The sequence below is a fragment of the Vespula pensylvanica genome, chromosome 14, assembly GCF_014466175.1.
Source record: "Vespula pensylvanica isolate Volc-1 chromosome 14, ASM1446617v1, whole genome shotgun sequence".
NCBI classification, from domain to species: Eukaryota; Metazoa; Arthropoda; class Insecta; order Hymenoptera; family Vespidae; genus Vespula; species Vespula pensylvanica.
In genome coordinates this window covers 4,810,705-4,829,403 of record NC_057698.1, presented here as the reverse complement: position 1 = coordinate 4,829,403, position 18,699 = coordinate 4,810,705, and the positions used below count along the sequence as shown (strand labels likewise).

General features: G+C 34.8%; 2 protein-coding genes across 11 annotated transcripts in view; one reads left to right on the top strand and one right to left on the bottom strand.

The window, feature by feature from the left end:
* LOC122634216 (circadian locomoter output cycles protein kaput-like) overlaps positions 1-5,188 on the top strand; it is a 33,644-nt gene extending 28,456 nt beyond the window's left edge. For 3 of the 7 annotated variants that reach the window (XM_043822923.1, XM_043822920.1, XM_043822924.1), the window contains 8 exons: positions 152-412; positions 497-647; positions 752-866; positions 1,035-2,124; positions 2,399-2,449; positions 2,557-2,600; positions 2,674-2,820; positions 2,914-5,188. In XM_043822923.1, the coding sequence (XP_043678858.1) occupies positions 152-412; positions 497-647; positions 752-866; positions 1,035-2,124; positions 2,399-2,449; positions 2,557-2,600; positions 2,674-2,820; positions 2,914-3,006 (1,952 nt within the window). In that variant the 3' untranslated portion in view covers positions 3,007-5,188. Of the gene's footprint in view, positions 1-151; positions 413-496; positions 648-751; positions 867-1,034; positions 2,163-2,398; positions 2,450-2,556; positions 2,601-2,673; positions 2,821-2,890 lie in introns of those variants that run through there. The other 4 variants (XM_043822921.1, XM_043822922.1, XR_006328334.1 and 1 more) reach the window with 4 other exon arrangements.
* Positions 5,189-8,234: 3,046 nt separating this feature from the next.
* LOC122634220 (JNK-interacting protein 1) lies at positions 8,235-13,395 on the bottom strand. Of its 4 annotated transcripts, none has more exons than XM_043822932.1 (8): positions 13,141-13,395; positions 11,833-12,057; positions 11,083-11,324; positions 10,410-10,703; positions 10,190-10,342; positions 9,826-10,109; positions 9,564-9,742; positions 8,235-9,419 (listed from the first exon to the last, which is right to left on the bottom strand). In XM_043822932.1, the coding sequence occupies exons 1-8, from the start codon at positions 13,221-13,223 to the stop codon at positions 9,347-9,349; spliced, it is 1,533 nt and encodes a 510-aa protein (XP_043678867.1). In that variant the 5' UTR covers positions 13,224-13,395; the 3' UTR covers positions 8,235-9,346. The 4 variants fall into 4 exon arrangements, with proteins under 4 accessions (XP_043678867.1, XP_043678869.1, XP_043678868.1 ...); XM_043822934.1 differs by having other exon boundaries at positions 11,083-11,303; XM_043822933.1 differs by having other exon boundaries at positions 11,845-12,057.
* Between the last annotated feature and the right edge of the window lie 5,304 nt (positions 13,396-18,699).

The following is an 18,699-nucleotide window of genomic DNA, read 5'->3' as shown; positions in this document are numbered from 1 at the left end:
TTTAGATTCACGGCATCGTTGGCTCGCGAAAGCGTAGGCATCGTCGCGAAAAATTTTTAAGTCGATTTTTCTTGATTTCATTTACGCATATTGTATCAGCATTATAAATAAAATATGTTTTCTAAAAACATATGTACCGATACATTTTCAGAGACTACATCGACAAGCAACGACATCATATTCGTCGGTATGGCATGGCTACCCAAGAAACGTCCCATTACCGAACTCTCCATAATAGATGCTAATAAACAAGAGTACGTGACGCGACACTTAGTGGACGGCCGTATTATTTACTGCGATCACAGGATATCCATTGTGGCGGGTTACCTGTCCGAGGAGGTTTCTGGTTTGAGCGCTTTCAGTTTTATGCACAAGGACGATGTTAGATGGACCATCATTGGACTTCGCCAAAGTACGATAAAAATATTCTTTCGGTTTGTATGCCGTAATCCGATTGGTTCGATGAATAAAAAATTAATCAAACTTTTAATAACAGTGTACGATCGTGCAGAACCTTGCGGTTCATCCTGCTATAGACTTCTTTCCAAAACTGGCGAGTTCATTTATCTAAGGACCCATGGATATTTGGAATACGACAAAGATACTCAAACCGTCGAATCGTTTGTCTGCATCAATACCCTAGTCTCGTGAGTAGTTTTATCTTTTAAAGAGCCGATATGATACGTATATTACGTTTTCGTAAAAACATCGATCGACCTTTGTACCTTCTATTTTTTTTTCTTTTTTACAGAGAGGAAGAAGGTATTGAATTCGTAAGAGAGATGAAGGAAAGATTTTCAGCTACGGTGTCCGGTGCCACGAAGGCGGTCATGATTCAAAATAACGACGACCTCTCGTTCGATCTGGTACGCGAAATTGTAAATTCATGAAACAAAAAACATAATATTAATAATAATAACAATAACAATAAATAAAATATAAAAGATACAATTTCATTCGTTTCCTTACATGTAAACCGATCAAACTCGATGATATAATTTTGATATTAAGATATCTATTTTTGTATCGGACAGGGATCGGAGTCACAAAAATCAAATTCCAAAGCCAGCGTGGAAGATCCTTCGCAGCTAGAGGACGCGATCACCCATCTCATTAGCGATTTACCTTCACCGGCTGTTTCGGAAGATCGTTCTTCTCCATCGCCTATGCCAAACACTCAATTCGCTAAAGCGGCCGTTTTTTCTCAAAGATTACCACCGGCAGCTACGCAAGCAAGCAAATTCGGTATTAAAAAGATCGATCACAATTTCACGATACAAGGTAACAAAGGTAATCTTACGCCAAAACAAGAACCACGGATTGAAATAAAACAAGAAATGATTGGCAATAAAACGATTGTTACCGATCCTATTGTTGAAAAAGAAGTCATGTTGGATGGACAACAACGACACGTTGGAAGAAAGAGAAATCAAGATCGTAATAGTATTGGCTCGTTGAGTTCAGGAAAACCTTTGAGTATGAAGGAAATGATGGGACAAGTGCAAATTATGCGACAGGAGAATCGTAATAACGAAAGCATAAGAACTAATGTTTTACCTGAACGTAACGCGTTCGAAACGAAAGTTCTGAAGCATAACAGCGGCGAGAGTGGCCTCGAGAATTTAGGAAATGGCACGAGCGAGTCCGAGGATGAAGAGTCTAGGAAAAAATATTCCTCGAAGAGGATATATACTGAAGAAAACGCCGGGGGGACAGGCCGTAATAAAAAGCGAAGAAATGAGAAACGATATGAAACTACTGAGATTCGACTAGAACAACAGCAACAACAACAACACCACCACCACCACCACCACCACCACCACCAACACCAACACCAACAGCAACAAAGTGCTTCTTATGTTAATTGTAGGACGTTTATCAAGGACGAACAGTTTTCAACGCTCGCTGATTTTGATCATTATGATCAGGTTCACACTCAACCGATTCGGGTTACATCCACGGACTCTACCAATTCAAGTCTTCAAGATGTTAACATCGAGTATCAGGAATTGGATTCGTCTACATCGTTGGTGATCTCAAATATGGCCAATGACGAACAATTTGGTAACCTTCAGGAGCTCAAGGAAGATCCATTGTTAAGCTCGAGCCTGGACGCAAATCCAGGTACCGCAGTTGTAACTGTGCCCTCGTCCACCAACAAAGTAAAGTGCCCCTTTTTTGTATAATTCGTATGAACGAGAAAGGAACTATTGTAATTCTTCCTATTTTCTTTTTTCGATATATACTTTTTTTTTTCTTTTATATTTTCCATTATTTTCTCCGATTTCAATTTGATCTGTGAATATAACAGTGTCCTTAACTACAAAATTGTCGAATTTTTACGCTTGGACTAGCGATAGATTATAAACGACACTTGTATGTTATTTATTTTTTACAGATTTCATGTTGAAGATATTCGATGATCTACGGCCTGCAATGGGTTTTGAAAGTATGTCTTGCAATGCTTGTTTCGTCTTTCCCTGAATTTATGATTCCCAAATAGATATGCTAACGAGTTTTATGCTAACAATTTTTTTTCTCTCAACTTTGTTGTAGAAAGCTTTGATGATATGAACGTGCAACAGCTGACAGTCAATAATGTGAGTAAAGATATGTTTTTTCGTGTATAGTTCGTAATATCGGTAGAAAATTCGTTAAATCGGTTATTTGCAGCAGCAAGCGGTTAACGATGAGATAAGAAGAACACATCTACAACTTGCGAGTAGTATGGTTATACGAGAGTCTCAATTCGATGTATTAGCACGGGATTTGGATAATCCAGCTTTGCAGGCTCAAAGAAAAAATCTAACCCAATTACAGGTAACCTTAAACGATTTGGTTTCTAACGAATCATCTGTATATGTATATATGTTGAATTATTTCTACATAGGTAATGTCTTACATCGATTGCAGGCTGAACATAAGATGCAAAAACAAATCCTAAAGTCTTTACAACAAGATCATCGCAACATACAAGTCAATGCGAAGCACAATATAGGGGTCTGAAATGTGTATATACGTATGTACGTACGTAACTTTAAAAAGTATCGCAAAGACATCCCCGAACGATTTGTATGTTAAAGGCGCCATTTTGGCCCCATAAATTCGCCCGAAGGAAATTAAGTGTGTCCTCCTTCTGCCAAATTACCGAATTAAATATGAGCCTTATAAATCTTATTATGTTACTCTAAAGGAGGGAAAAAAAAGCAAAAAAAGAAACGACGATCGACATATGTGCAATATGCATCGAATTGCACCAGCTTTTTTCTTTTTTTTTTTTTTTTGTTTTGTTTTGTTTGTTTCAAACTATTTGAAGAGACAACGTGTAAATCGACAAAGGGGACTTTTGAGGAAGCGTCAGGATTGCGCCTGACCGATCTTCGTGAGAGGATCAAGTAATACGTAGAAAAAGAAAAAGGAGGAAGAAAAAGAAGAAAAAGTTTACCGTTGAAAACTTATTTAATGTACTACGTTGGTGCTAGAGATTCGAATTGAAGACCTTTTTTCAATCGATTTCGTGAGTGCTTACGACTGTGAAGAATAGTTATCAGTTATAATAAAAATAAACGATCATTCGTTCGATACAAGGACAAAAAATAAGTGAAACGAACGATTGAGTGTTACGCAGTGTTGGCAATTTTCAAATTTTACGATAAAAACATTGTAGATATGAATAATGTTAGCTGATAAAACAATGTTAGCTGTTTCGAAGCAACACTAGATCGAACGAGGTAGAGAAAGAAAGGGAAGAAGATAAAAAGAGACGGTCAAACTTCGTTTTCTATCTCGAGCATAAATAATACCTTCCCCACAAATACAGATACTAAGGTATATACATAAGAACGAGATTGTCAATATCTCATTCAAATCCTATTCGTGTTTAAACAAAAAAAAAAAAAAATGATACTTTTGATCTATATTTTATGTCAGACTGTGTGTATAAGTGTTCAATCTCTTGAAAAAGGTGTACTATTTTAGATTTGACTAGTTCTTTAATATTGGCATTGTGATCAATCTTGTACTATGTTAGTACTGCTTTTTATGTGATTATCGCGTGCGTGCGTGCGTGCGTGTGCGCGTGCGCGTGCGTGTGTGTGATAAGAAAGAAAAAGAACAATAAGCAAACAAACAAATAAAAAAAGAAAAACAGAAAAAGAATATGAAAAAGGGAAGGAATCGATCGCTGTTCGATTTATACATGATTATTGTACATAAAATCCAATTTTTGGACTACAATTCACGTGAATTTTACAAACAACCGTCTATAAAAGTTTTTCCTGCTAGACCTAATAGTTATCTCAACCGTTTGGAGGACAGAGGATTGGGCCGTGTTAATTTTAACAGATATTTGCTCTTCCAATCCTCACTTTTCTATTTTTTTTTAAACTGAATTAATTTTACTGGTACTTATTGTTTCTTAGAAACATGCATTGTAACGAGCGCGATCATACTTTTCAATAAAGATCTTTTCAATGACTCCTGCCAATCAAGGGTTTAAACTAACGGAAGCGAAAAAAGAAAAAAAGTTTTAGCAGGATTATTCAAGGACAACTTATTCTCGAATCAAACGGGAGATCGCTTACCCCGACCTTTTTTCTTTATAAATGAACGTAATGCGTTAGAAACTTCAGAAAAGAATAGAAATATCTAAATTATTTTTCCAAGTGATTTATCGATAATGGATTGCGAATAACGTCGGCGACTGGTATAGTTCTTTTTCTTTTTTCCTTTTTTCTTATTCTTTTAATTTTTTTTTTTTTTTGTTTTATACTAACTAGTATCGACAACAAAACTTAGTACACCTTTTTACAAATTATTACGTATTCCGATTGTCCGTTGTTCGAGTTTTCTTTTCTTTTCTCATATTTCTGCATATTTTAAATTTTCTCGTCTTTTTTCATATTTTAAAACGATTAAGAGCGAAAGTAGTAAGAAGTAAAGAGGAGAAAAAAGAGAGGAGAGCGTAATGTGCAATGTTCTAATAATTAGAGCGGAACAAAAAATTTTATTTCTTTTTTACTTTTTATTTTTTTGGAGAAGTGGGTTAAGTCCGGTTTCTACCCTTCCTCCCCATTGTTATGGCTCCAAGAGAGAAAAGATAAAAAAAAAAGAAAGAAAAAATGCTCTTCCGAATGTCCTCTTTCCTAACCAGTCAACCGTAATGACAAAAAAGAAAGAAAGAAAGAAAAATAATTCTCGTGATCTTATAGTACAAAACGTCCAACGTCCAAACTATCTGTGTTCGATGTAACCCCGCAGCTCTCTGTCAATGTCATATTTCCACATACCCTGTCCCGCCCCCCCCCCTCCCACACACCATCACGTCACACTCTCTCTCATCCTCTTTGAGCCTACTCTATTTTTTACGTTTATGTATTGTTGTAAATGTAACGATCATATCGTAACAATTAGACAAATTTTTTATGTACTTTTGTGACTTTGAAAGCGCGCTGTAAATAGGCTTGATTTGCCGTTGCCTTTGCTGTTGAATTATTGCTATTATTGTTCTTCATTAAAAAGAAGAAGAAAAAAGAAAGAAAAAAAAATAAGTATTAAACGCTCAGGGTGATCCGGCTATGAAGATCAAAGTGCGGATGGGATTTTAGAGGGAGAAAAAAAGAAAAAGCGAGAGAGCAATCGCGGCAAATAAATAAATTGTTTGAAAGAAATTTAAGGAAAAAAAATGTATATTAACTTATAAAAAAGCTATGCGCGAAACGGTAAGGCGACAATTTCTGTAATTTTCTTTCCTTTTCATTGTTTTTTTTTTCCTTTTTTTTTTCTTTCTCTCACTATGCGACAAACGGATCTATTCGAACGTTTCTATTTTCCCGCATTTTTATATTATCAATATTTTGTTATGAAACAGTCGAATCATTTAGATTTCATACGGTCGTCATTTGAGCGTTTCAAAATTTATCGTTGCGAATGGAAAGTTAAGAAAAGAAAAAAATGATAAAAAGAAAGAGAGAGAGAGAGAGAGAGAGAGAGAGGAAATAAAATAGAGAATTCTTGGGGGAAAGAAAATCGTTTACGTGTTTTATCACGCATTGCCATAAATTTTATAATTGCGAGAATAAAAAAGAAGAAGAAAAATTAAATTTGCGAGTACGTGCGACGAAATCTTGCGAGGATGGAGGAAAGAAAGATAAAAATAGAAAAATAGTGATATTCGTACAAACGGTGATAAGCGATAAAATAGTTAAATTACCGGTGTAATACAAAGCAGGCGACCCCACAGGATTTATTGATAATATGTAAGAACATACACACACACACAGATTAATTATAAATTAAGAGCCGGTTGAATATTTCTTTTCTTAGGAACAATGGAGAGAAAAATGTATTGAGAAAAGTTTCATGATTTCACGTTCGACTTTTGCTTAAAGCGGAAATGTAATAATTTTTAATTTTTCCTATACGAAACCGCGTATTTTTTAATTAATTGGATATTTTAACCAATTACCTTTCAAAAATATTCAAAAAGTACAGACGTAAAGTTAATAATTAAAGAAATCTTAGCGTGTATATATTTATATGACCAATACAGGAAGTCGGATATTTTATAAATATTTGACACATGAAATCGTGAAACTTTTCTTAATATATTTTTTCTTCTGTTGCTCTTAACAAACGAAATATTTAACTGGTTCTTAATTTATCTAACCAGTTTGTGTATGTATAACTTTATAGTATTGTACATAACTATGTTACATTTTATATCCCGCTGATTGTACGCATAAAGTGGCTTTTCTTTTCTTTTATTTTTAAGTGAAAATTAGGTAAATTCAATATCGAGCTTCCTCGTATAACATTTCCTTTTCTTCTTTGATTTTTTATTTTTATTTTTTTTTATTTTTACACCTGTAACGTTATTGTAGTAGAAAAATTCTTTTCTTCTTCCTTTAAACATTCTACTCTTTTTCTTTTTTATCAAAAGTAGAAGAAAAAAAATAATGTTAAAAATAAAAAGAAAAGAAAAACTGCAAAAATCCGTTTTCGAACGCATCGCTGGGGCTAATCATAATTATTTATTATTGTTGGACAAATGTAATTTATATATCTCTACGCATGAATGATGTTTGCGCAAAGAAATTGCAGGATTTCCAAAAGACTTGTTATTTTATGTTTTTTTGTCAAAACAATCTTTCAGATAGAAAAGTCTTTCTAAATATCCTATCGCAACGAAAATTTGTTGATTATGTATTTGTTACGACCCAGCCCTTCGACAGAGCAATTAATGAAAATAACATAAAATAAAAATAACTCAAAAGACATAGTTACGAAAGAAAAGAAATACCGAAAAAAAAAACAAATTGCATTTTCTTTCTTATATTTGAAAAGTGTAAATAAATTTTTATATATATAATATAAGGAGAGAGAGAGAGAGAGAGAGAGAGAGAGAGAGAGCGAGAGAGAGAGAGTCACGAAGGAAAAATTATTAGCGAAAGAAAAAATCGGATAATAAAAAGGTAATAAAAAGAAACATTTATGACAGTTCGTTCGAACTCACATCGAATGAAATAATATTTTATGTTGCTACACGTAAAAGGCGAATAAACGTATATGGAAGCGAGCATATGTAATGATAATAAAAAAAAAAAAAAAAATACAAAAAAAGAGATGAACTTTTAATGTAAACAATATGAAAAAAATATTATAACGATTGGGGATCATGTTAACGTATAGTTATTGTATCAAGACTGAATTATTAAGACTTCGTAGAAGATGAAAAGATGTTTTTTTGTAAATAATGCTACCTGAAAGAAATATATGTAGAAATTATATGATGGAATGAAAAAAACAAGCACAAATCAAAGCAAAAGCAAATACGAACGATCATTAAGAATCGTTTTCCAACTCTCTCCAACATTTACATATCCATATCCTTGACCCTTAAGAGATAGAGATTTTGAGAATTCTAAGACGTGAAAAAAACTAGTTTCACAAAAATGTAGACTATTTTATTACATAGACGTACGAATAAAAATCAACGTATGAGGGCTATGATGTAGAAAGATCGTTTACGAACTTTCGAGTAAACAATCTCGTAGAAAATGAACTCGGAAAGTGTTGAAACAAAAACTTGTCGATTTTATTATTGTGAAATACCGGCGCGTTACAATAATAACGATATTCGTAAGTACAATAGAGGCCAATGTGCGTTCTTTATATATACAACATATATGTACACATATATATATATGTACTCATTTTTTTATATTTTTTTCATCTTCATTTTCTTTTCGATGAAACGCTCATCTTTTTCCGCATCTCGATTAGAATTAGATAGGAATATTAGGAGGAATATAATAAAGTAGAGAAAGAACGTCCGTTTCGCGGGAATTACAAAGAAATCTTTCTTTTTTTTTTGTTTTTTTTTTTTACAATCAAAGGGGAAGGAGGTCAGAGAGCATGCCGCAAAGAAACATAGAAAAATATACTACTAACTTCTAAAAAGACGTGGCTTTTTACGTGTTCTATCGTTCTACGTGGTTTTCGTTGCTAATTCGTAATGTTTACATAATTTCATCGGGATAAGCACGACTTCCTTGCGAATCCTTAATCCTCGCGATGACTTCTCGTTGAGAAACACGAAAAGATATCGTTTGTCTTTAAAAAAAAAAGAAAAGATGAAGGCAAAAAAAGAAATATTATCAAAAATGATATCTCTGCGAATTTTCTTGCAATGAAAAAAAAAAGAAGAAAAGATCGACGCGAGATTAAGGATTCGTTTGGTGTTCGTTCTTTGAACGATCAATGACGATATCGTTTTTACATTGAAATCACTAAACAATATCCGTCCTTCGAGCGGCATTAGTTAACATTAATTCGGAACTAACAGCCTTGCCAACAACGATTCAAATGATACAATCGCATAATTAACAACAAAATTAAATATAATTTCAATGAAAATTTGTGGACAAATAGGCGTCGGTCCCGTCGCAATGCTTCCCGTAGTTAACTCGATACGTACGGATTATGCATAATGTGTGTGTGTGTGTACCCTCATATATACGTATATATACATATATATGTATTCATGTATATATATTTGTATACGATTGGATGTTTGATTGGCGCCTATTATTGTTTTCTCTTCTTTTTTCTTCATCTTTGTGTGTGTGTGTGTGTGTGTGTGTGTGCATACATACATACATATATATATGTATTTATATATATATATATGTACGTATGTATGTATTTATTTATTTATTTATTTATTTATTTATTTAGAGCTAAACGGGAAACTTATTTACAAGGGAGAGAGGAGCAGCATCAAGATCTTTTATTCTGTCTTCGCTTCCATAGGTGCCACAAGGCCAGGCCAAACAAAAATAATTGATTACTCAATGTAAATGTCCTCTATCGGAAAAGCAGTCTCGATGAATTTCGTATAGAATCGATGAAAGGCTCGCCTGCAAATATAAAAGGACGGTCGGTGTGTCGAGCTTTATGATTCTTTACTACGTAATATATTTTGTGTAAAAAAAGAAAAATAAGAAAGAGAAAAAAGAAAAATAGAGAACGTGAGTGGGAGGGAGGAACGTTTGTTAACTCACCCGACGGCTTCGGCGACGGGTCTTGTAGATTCTTGACCAATGAACACGTGACAAGCAAACCTTTGCAACGTCGGATGCTTCGTGATAAAACCGAGGTAACGATGATCACGCGGATGAAAGGCGCAAAAAGAAACGTTCTTGAGGGAATAAAAGTAATCGTGACAAGGACCCTGATTTTTCTGTAAAAAGAGATGAAAAATAACTATCGTTTCAAGTTAATCCTTACGTAGTACTTTATTCGTAATTTATTCGTTTCTTTTACCCGCGGCTTACTCCTGTCCACCATTCGAAGCCCTTGATCGGACACTTCGAGTATACAACTCTGCGATACTGGTGACTCCTCTGATGAATTACCGACGATCCTGCGAACAGCCTGACAAACAACACCAGTACCCTTGTGTGCCAGGGTCTCCACCGAGCCCAAGTAACCTAAGAGATATCTTTCTCTCTTCACCTTTGGTGCCGAAGGATCAAAGTCGCTGTAGTCCATATCCACTGCGTAGGCCGAAGGAAAAATGCCTTGCCTGCCCGTTCGCAAGTTGACGCCTTCGAAGATGCATGAACGAACGTTTGGACATGCTTGCAATTAAAAATAAGAATGCAAATATAAGAGGAAAGAGGCCCACCTTCGCACCACAAATCGTCCGCTTCCTTCTGAACGTAGATCGGATCACCGATCTCGAGATCGATCTCGTCGTGATGTCTAGGTACGAATTTGTGCAATCCTCGATGCGTAGCCTCTAGCAACTCCAACTGCGTGAACGGTACTCCTCCGCTTCCTACAATAAGACCTTTAATTAAATGTCCGATAAAAATAACACAAAGGAAGTAGCGAGAACGTTATACCTGGCGTGCTACTAGGCGACACAGAGTCCGTGTTTTGCAAAGTATTGCACGGTATCGGCGATACACTTTTGGGTCCGTTATCAGGCGAATGGGCAGTCGAATGCCCGCTATCCGTAGCTATCCTTTCGCTATCCGGCGAGCTGTCCTCGTGTCGTAATCGAGGATGACATTTTCGTAGAACGAGATGAGGCCTTCCGGAGTTTGAACCTGTTGAATTAGTCGAGCCTGTTGCAGCACTCAATTCGTCCGCCAACGAGGAAGACGTTTGCATTGACATCTGCCCGATGGGTATACCTGACGAAAGCCAATTGCCTTGATTACGCATCAATGTTATTTTGACTTTATCGATTAATTGCCGTACATGACTAAATTCATTCCAAGTTATTATAAAATAATATGACAACTTGACTAATGCTATATAAATAACTATCCGACTTAGAACGTTCCTTACGAGAAGACTGGTTTAACGCGAGCAAACGTATCTACATACATTCGTGGATTTTCTTTCATTGTGGTCGACAGTTCTGTGGTCGGATTCCATGATATCGATCGCGAGACGCGACTAAGGTAGGAAAGATGAAAAAGAATACAGCGCGGAAAAGACAGTTATTGTCATCGTGCTGCAAGAAAATGGATAATTTTGAATTAGAGAAACGTATCTCGCATAGCTTACATTTTTTGGCTTTAGGAATTTCCGGCAATCTTCGACGTCTACGTTCTCCGCTACCACTTCCCGGCCTATTCGCTGGAACGTGTTCCGGCGTTGGCCAGGAACTCAAACTTGAACAGGAATCACCGACGTCGCTGACAACGCTGTCTCTACCACCATTTCCCGATGACGATGTACCACCACCTCCAGGACCTGGACCAGGGCCGCCTGCCGATCGACCCCTGCTGCTCAGTCCACCGAACAAGCTAATGTCACCCAAGGGTAGTCGTATATGAGCTAAGCTACCATTCACCATGCGATTTGAGGCTGTATTTTCTGGCAAACAGCCATCTTCAAATAAGTATTTACATTTTCTTCTAGACAAATAAACGATTTCCTCCGAGCGAGTGCGTAACGATTCGATTATGGATTCTTATTTAATTTTAACGTTCGACGAAAGGTCGAATATATTAATTATTACTTTCTATGGAATATCGATCATGTTCGAATTTAAATTCGTTTTAACAATCTCCAGTCAATCGTGCAATCGTTCACGAATCGAGATTGTAATTGGACCGTGTTTGTGCTGTGCATAGATTCTATTTGGAACGTGTGTGTTTGGGTTGCATTCGCATTCAATTAATGGATAACTCATAAATCAATCATCGTGGATCATCTAGAAAGACATTTAGATACGAAGACGTAAATCTTTATTCGAAAAGGTAAAAGAGAAAGAAAGGAAAGAAATAAGTATGGAAAAATTCCAATACTTACGATGTTACCAACCTAAAGTCACTGTCAGCTACGATGGAGCAATGATTATCGAGATCCTCGCTATCGTCGGCCGAGGTGTGTCCGCTCTGATTATCATGACGATGTATCGCAACGACATCCTCGTCTTCGGAGTCCCCGGCAACTCCATCGCAGGACCTCCCGACTTCACCGTCGCTTCCTTGCGATGACGTAGGCGAGTCATCGAGTATGATATCGTGCACGAGCCTGTATACGGACAATAGCAATGCGTCTTTCCTCGATTCATTTTATTTTATCATTTAAACTCATTTACGTTAGAAATCACATTGGTATATCGTATACGATGCGTTCTCATCGATTATCTAACGGTACGTTATTCGGAATGAAAAATATCTACGTTGAAAAATGTTTCGACGGATGAAAGCGTGTTGGTTAAACATCTATCTACTTACGACCTAGTTTCTGAACCAGAAACGTCCAAATAAAATCTACTGATCTCTGACACTAAGAAGGTTAAGAAATCGAAAAGAATTTAGTCCGATAGGTCGATAGTTGTATAGCTCTCCTGTCGATCGTTGGAAAGAATTATCGTGACCCCATACATTCATGATGTTGCTTTTAGTGGATGCTCGAGGGTGCATGCATATAGAGATATACATATGTATATGCGAAGAGTGCATCAAAGCTCGAAAGGCCGGCGCTTTTCGCACCCAGCAAGGAGCTCGTCGATGACTGTTTTTGCACTTGCAGCTACATATGCTCGAACGAGGAGTGAAAAATTTGACATTCTCCTAAGATTTTTCCCTTCGAGCGATCGAGATCAAAAAATGATATCTGTTCTGATGAATTTCGCTTGCAATTGGAAAAGCGAAAATAGCGCATAATGGTATCCGACGTATACGCATCGTCGCTCGTACGGTACGAGGGTAGGGCAAATGAAAAAGACGGAAGCATCAAGACGCAAGGCTGCTATTATTTTACAATCATTTTAATCGACGTTTCGGATCCTTGCAAATACTGAAAAGAAAAACTTGGAATTTAAGATCAGATTTGATCTCATCGAGAAGTCGTACGGGAGAATAACGTTCCTCGTTGCCGATCGATATCAGCAACGGAGAAAATTCCAAGCCTTACGACTTCGCGTGAATATTTAATTCCTCGAGAAGAAAAAACCCTCTAATTCTCGCGTTTCTTCTCAGACTATAATAAGTAAATAATAATAATTTTGTTGCGCGCACACGAATATCACGTTTTTCTCTATCGTATCATGATTTATTCTGTCGAATTTGTTCGACAGACATTACCACAAAGGGTAGATGTATTACTCACGTGTAATTCGAAAGGGGTGCCTTGAGATGTTGCGGTAGCCTCTCGAAATAATGCCGAAATTCTTCGAACTCGGAATCGGCCATTCTTCCTCGATAAAGAGGACGACGACGAAGACACGCTCGAAACGAGGAACGACCCTCGGGGAAGCAACGACGAGGTCAGATGTCGCTACAAATGACCACAGCGAATTCTCGTCGCCACCGTCGTCGCTCGTCGTCGCCGTCGCCGCCGTCGCCGTCCTCGTCGTTATCGTTTTCCTCCTTCTCCTCCTCGGCAATGCCAGTGATAGAAACAACAGCACTGCTATCGCTCTCTGCTAGCGACCCCAACTAAAAGACACCCCCTATATTGATTCCTGCGTACCGAGAAGACGCGCGCAACCAACCCGAACGGTTTCGATCCCTCCCTCCACCTGCTTCTCATCCTCTTCCTCCTCTTACCCTTCTCATCGATATTCGATGTATCCGCCAGTCGAATATTCGAATGTTCGAATAGGTCAGTAGCTTTTAACCTGAAAGAAATCCCATGAGTTGAAGGTTGTTTCTAAATTGACCGAATAGCTTTTCGATCATGAGTATAAACTTTGTAGATATCTAATATATCATACGTATGTAGTAAATATTTATATGTCCATTCGTTCTATAATATTCCATTATTCAATTTTATCCTCGATATTAAGAAACGAAAAAGCTTGTTATTGCATCAAGTTCTTTCTTTCTACTGCGAAATATCTTACTTCCATTCGTGCCGAGTGCCTGCCAAAGAGGATCCTTCTGTTTGCTTATAGTAAATACTCTAGACTTCCTTTCCTCCTTTTTAATCCGATGTTGGAAACTTTCGATTCCTTTCTTGCTTCTTTACTTTCCACGAGCGATAATAATTTTTATTTTGTAATATTGTTAATTAATGAAAATCAATGTTCTCAGCGATAGTTCTGCAGAATTGCTTCTAAAATAACTGAAAAAGAAAGATTTTAAAAGATTGTTGGTCGAATTTAATAACGACTCGACGCAACAGATGATGTAGGTAAGAACAAGAAAGATTTCATTGTTCGAAGGAGGCTAATCCTTCTACTTAGAAGGACTTATTCGCGAAATCTTCTGTAGCAACAAGTGACCCGAAGAATTACGTTTAACTTGTTTTCTCTTACTTTAACATTGTTTATTATTAATCCACTATCAATTTTTTAATGATATTCTTTAATTCGTTAAAGTTACGTCTCGTTTTGAGCTTAAAGATTCGTTATAAGGGAAATATCACAAAGGAAAATCTCATCTCGACAAATGAAACGGCAGATGAATTTCGATGCGGGCAGTAAGTAATTGAAAGTCACTGATGTAGAAAACAATGAGCAACGTAAAAGGGTTTCGCGCGATAAAACATTTTGCATTATTCGATCGATCTTTCTTCGTTAACATTCTTATATTAAACGTTGACACGAATAATAATAATAATAATAATAATAATAATAATAATAATTCTGTGTTTTGAATTAAAATAATTCGATTAGTTTGGATATAGAAGGATTAATTTCTACAATATGTCAATACCATTTTCATGATATTTTTTTTAATCTATAAGAAAATTATATAATGTGAAAGTTATAATATTACTTAATTAATTGTATTATACTAATTATAACTTATATAATATCGTTATTATACTATTACTGAGATAGTTATCGTCGCTTACATATGCCAGGATAGATTAAGTGTTATCGAAAGTGTTTTTCTTTTTTTAAATAAATCATTTAAAGTTAAACAATTTTTGAAAATCTTCTTTGTAACACATATTATAATCGATTATAAATGTAGATATATGAAAATATCAGCCAAATGGTAACCATAATTCTTTGCATATCTCGTTCTTTTTAGATATCTTCTTATGACATTTTCACATAATGGCGATTCAATTTCGTCGATGACCTCTCAAATTTCTATTTGAAACACTTCAGTGGTTTAAGAATTGTTAGATAATCAAACTTGGACGTAACCCAAAGGACATAATCAAGAAGACATAATCAAATCGCTCGATTTTGGAGGTCAATTCGCGAAAGAATTCTATTCTTGATCGTATCGTGTAACAAAAGCTATGGTGTCCATTTAACCGATATTGTATCTCATATACATCTATTCCTCGATTTACGCGTTACTTTTTATATGCATAATCCCTCTTATATTCCTAATCCTAATAAATTTTATCGATTTACAGAGTTTTATGAATCTCTCGTTTTACGCAATCAGAAAATATATTTCTCTGTAATCTTTAATGATTAAAAACTTCAAAATGTTTCGATTGATGAAGATCACTAGTGCCAATTGAAATGAAAACGTTGATTGTTTTGGATTACAGTACAGATACTGATAAAGAATAAAATTTATTTTTGTTCTTTTGAATTTTTATTATTATTCTTTTGTGAAAATATGTGAGATAGATATCTTTAGAACATATATCGACTTCTTTGTTTAGTATTTTTTCTTTTTTTCTTTTTTTTCATACTGGCAAAATCTATTTAGGTAGACGGTTTTTTCCGCATAAAAAGAATCGCATAGAACGAATAATCCATATAGGTTGAGGTATAATTGTAACCGCTCGTACTATTACGTATATATCGCAATAACAAATTTTTCAAATTGTTTAAATTTAAATGATTTATTTAAAAAAAAGAAACATGCAATGAGATTAATTAACTCTACACATCTGTGTGTATAAAGCCTATTCTACAGTATACGATAAGAAAAAAATATTTGAAATTCGATTAGAAACGCTTTATTACAAAGTTATAAACAAATAAAATAGGTAATAGCGCATTTTCCTTCGCAGAATATGAAAAGTTGAACGTATTTATCTTATCATTTCAAAATATACTCCTTGCACGTGAATATAAGCTTGACATCGATGCTTTATAAAACTTATTACAGCACAAATTTCCTAAGAATTTTGTTCATTTCAGTAACGGAATTATTAATTCGTTGTATTAATTCTTTTCGAAGTCACTTCTGTACGATAAATCTTATCTTTTAAAGTTCCCCATAGGTAAAAATAAAGAGGTGTTAAATCTGATGATCTCGGAGCCCATAAAACTGGTCCCCTTCGATCAATCCACCTGTGATCATAATTTTTAGCCGACCAATTTCTAACTAGTCTAACATAGTGAGATGGACAACTGTCTAACTATATCCAACTGTCTTGGCGAAACTACAGTGGTATAGTTCCTATCAAAATTGGTAAACCGTTTGATAGGAATCTTTAAAAAAGCAATCCATGCAATCTCTCAAACAGGAAGAATGGACCAATGAGCGAACGTACCCATCCAAACATTACACCGAAATTCGTGTTGAAAGTTTCTTTGTCCATGGAATATGGATTATTATGGACCGATCCATAATTATTATGAGAATGGAATATGCCCCGTCTTGTAAAAATCGCTTGGTCTGTTCATGATATCCTTAATGAAAAAAAATAGTCCCTTTCTACTGTATTCATACGCCAATTACGAAATTCAACTCGTTAATCCGTTGAAAGTAATTCTTAAACAGCTGAGTAATTGATTCAACGTCTCGCAATGTTTTCCAAATCATGGTTCGTGATATCTGTAGTTAAGAAGAAGCACGTCGAATATTTTGTGTAGGAATATTATGAAAAATGTTTAAGATTTTTTCTGAGTCATTGCTATCCCAGGGCTGAACGAACATCATAATATTCGCTCTTAAGTCGAAATGAACCCGAATTGCGTATTTGAAAATAGGTACTGATAAATACAGAGCGATGTAGTACTGTTCTTCCGGAAAATCTCGTACAGTTGCTTCGTAAGCTTGGCCGTTTCTATTATAGAATTCGTACATGAGATGAATATCAGCGTATTCCTCATTTGAAAACACTGTTGACATTTTTAACAAATTTTCTTGATCTAACAGATATTAAGGTAAAAGGTAAAAAATCACAGTGAATCGTTTCAAGATAGTAAACATGATAACAAAGCACGGATAAGATAAACACATTCGACCTTCATGTTCTGCGAAGGAAAATACGCTGTTACTTATTTCAATTTCATTTGTTTATAACTTTGTAATAAAGCGTTTCTAACCGAACTTCAAACAATTTTTTTCTTATTTCCACTTGTAGAATATACCCCCGCATTTTAGTCGATAAACCTCGAGACATCCTGTATACAAGCGTGTGATTTAAAAATTACAGATTATTGTCAGCATTTTTTATAAAGAAAAAAAAAAGCATTTTCATTCTCCTCTATTGATGTAACATATTGAACCAAACGAGTGTAACATTCACAAGCCAAATCGATTAACTCCACTCGATCAACTTTTTGAATTTTGTAAAATTTAAATGTCAAAGCATTTGATGAAATCCTCACTTTTTATATTCATAATAAATTTCTTTGATCTCCGTTACTTAATATCATTAAATGACAACATTTTTTAATCCATCGAATAAAAAGTAATTTACTTCAGAAGCCAATTTAATTAACTCCGTACTCTAATGTGAATCGTTTCAATAATGCAATTCAAACGCAACAGCAAGGCCTTAATGATAACGGTAAATTATCTAATACTGTCTTATCAGAAATTAAGTAATGTTTCCACTATACACTCAAACATTTGGCCAGAAACTAAAGGATCTCGTGGGTCTCAAGAAATTTCATCATTCTTAATAAAAAAGTATATAAAGACTTATGCTAAAAATTTTGAAAAAATGATAACGTATTCAAATTCGTGTACCGGGCAAAATGAAAATATCAAAACTGTTTTAAGTTTATTGAAATTGTTTCAAAGTATAGAAATAAGAACTGAGTCAATTGAAGTGAAATTTTTGGTAGATGATCATAGTTATTTGCCTAAGGATACAGATTTTGTCATTATCAAATCACATGCGAAAAAATTCAAAATATTTTTTCACCGGTACAATATTGGTACAATATAATAAAAACCAATGAAAAGAAAACGCCATATAATGTAGTTCAAATGACTCATAAGGATTTTTTCTCAACAAAACCTTTAGAAAATTCCATCATTAACAGAACAGTAACAAATACAGAGGTACCAGTAAACTAGTTTAAAACGCGCTAAATAAAATTGGAAAGATCTAAACTCTAGATCATACAAATCAAATATGACTTTAACGAAGATTCACAATTTAATGTCATTGATATAAGTAAATCTGTAGCAGAAAAATCACTAAATCTAAAAGATGTAGATCAAGTATAGCTATATCCTACAGGTAGAACTGTGACAAGAGAAAAAAGGAAAGATATGATGGATTTGTTGAAATTCATTTCTTCTATTAAACGGCATTATTATAAAAACTTAAGAACAAATTGATATAACGGGATCTCAAATACAACTGACGAAGAAGATATCATTTATGTTGCTGATCAATCAATCTAATAATAAAACAAACTAATAATAATAATAATAATAATAATTGTAATAGTAATAGAACAATTGTTATTCGAAAAATCTTTAATAAAAAATATATGATAATGAACTTTCTGTGAAATAAAAAAAAGCATTTGAACGTTATTACTATTATTTTTTCACTTGC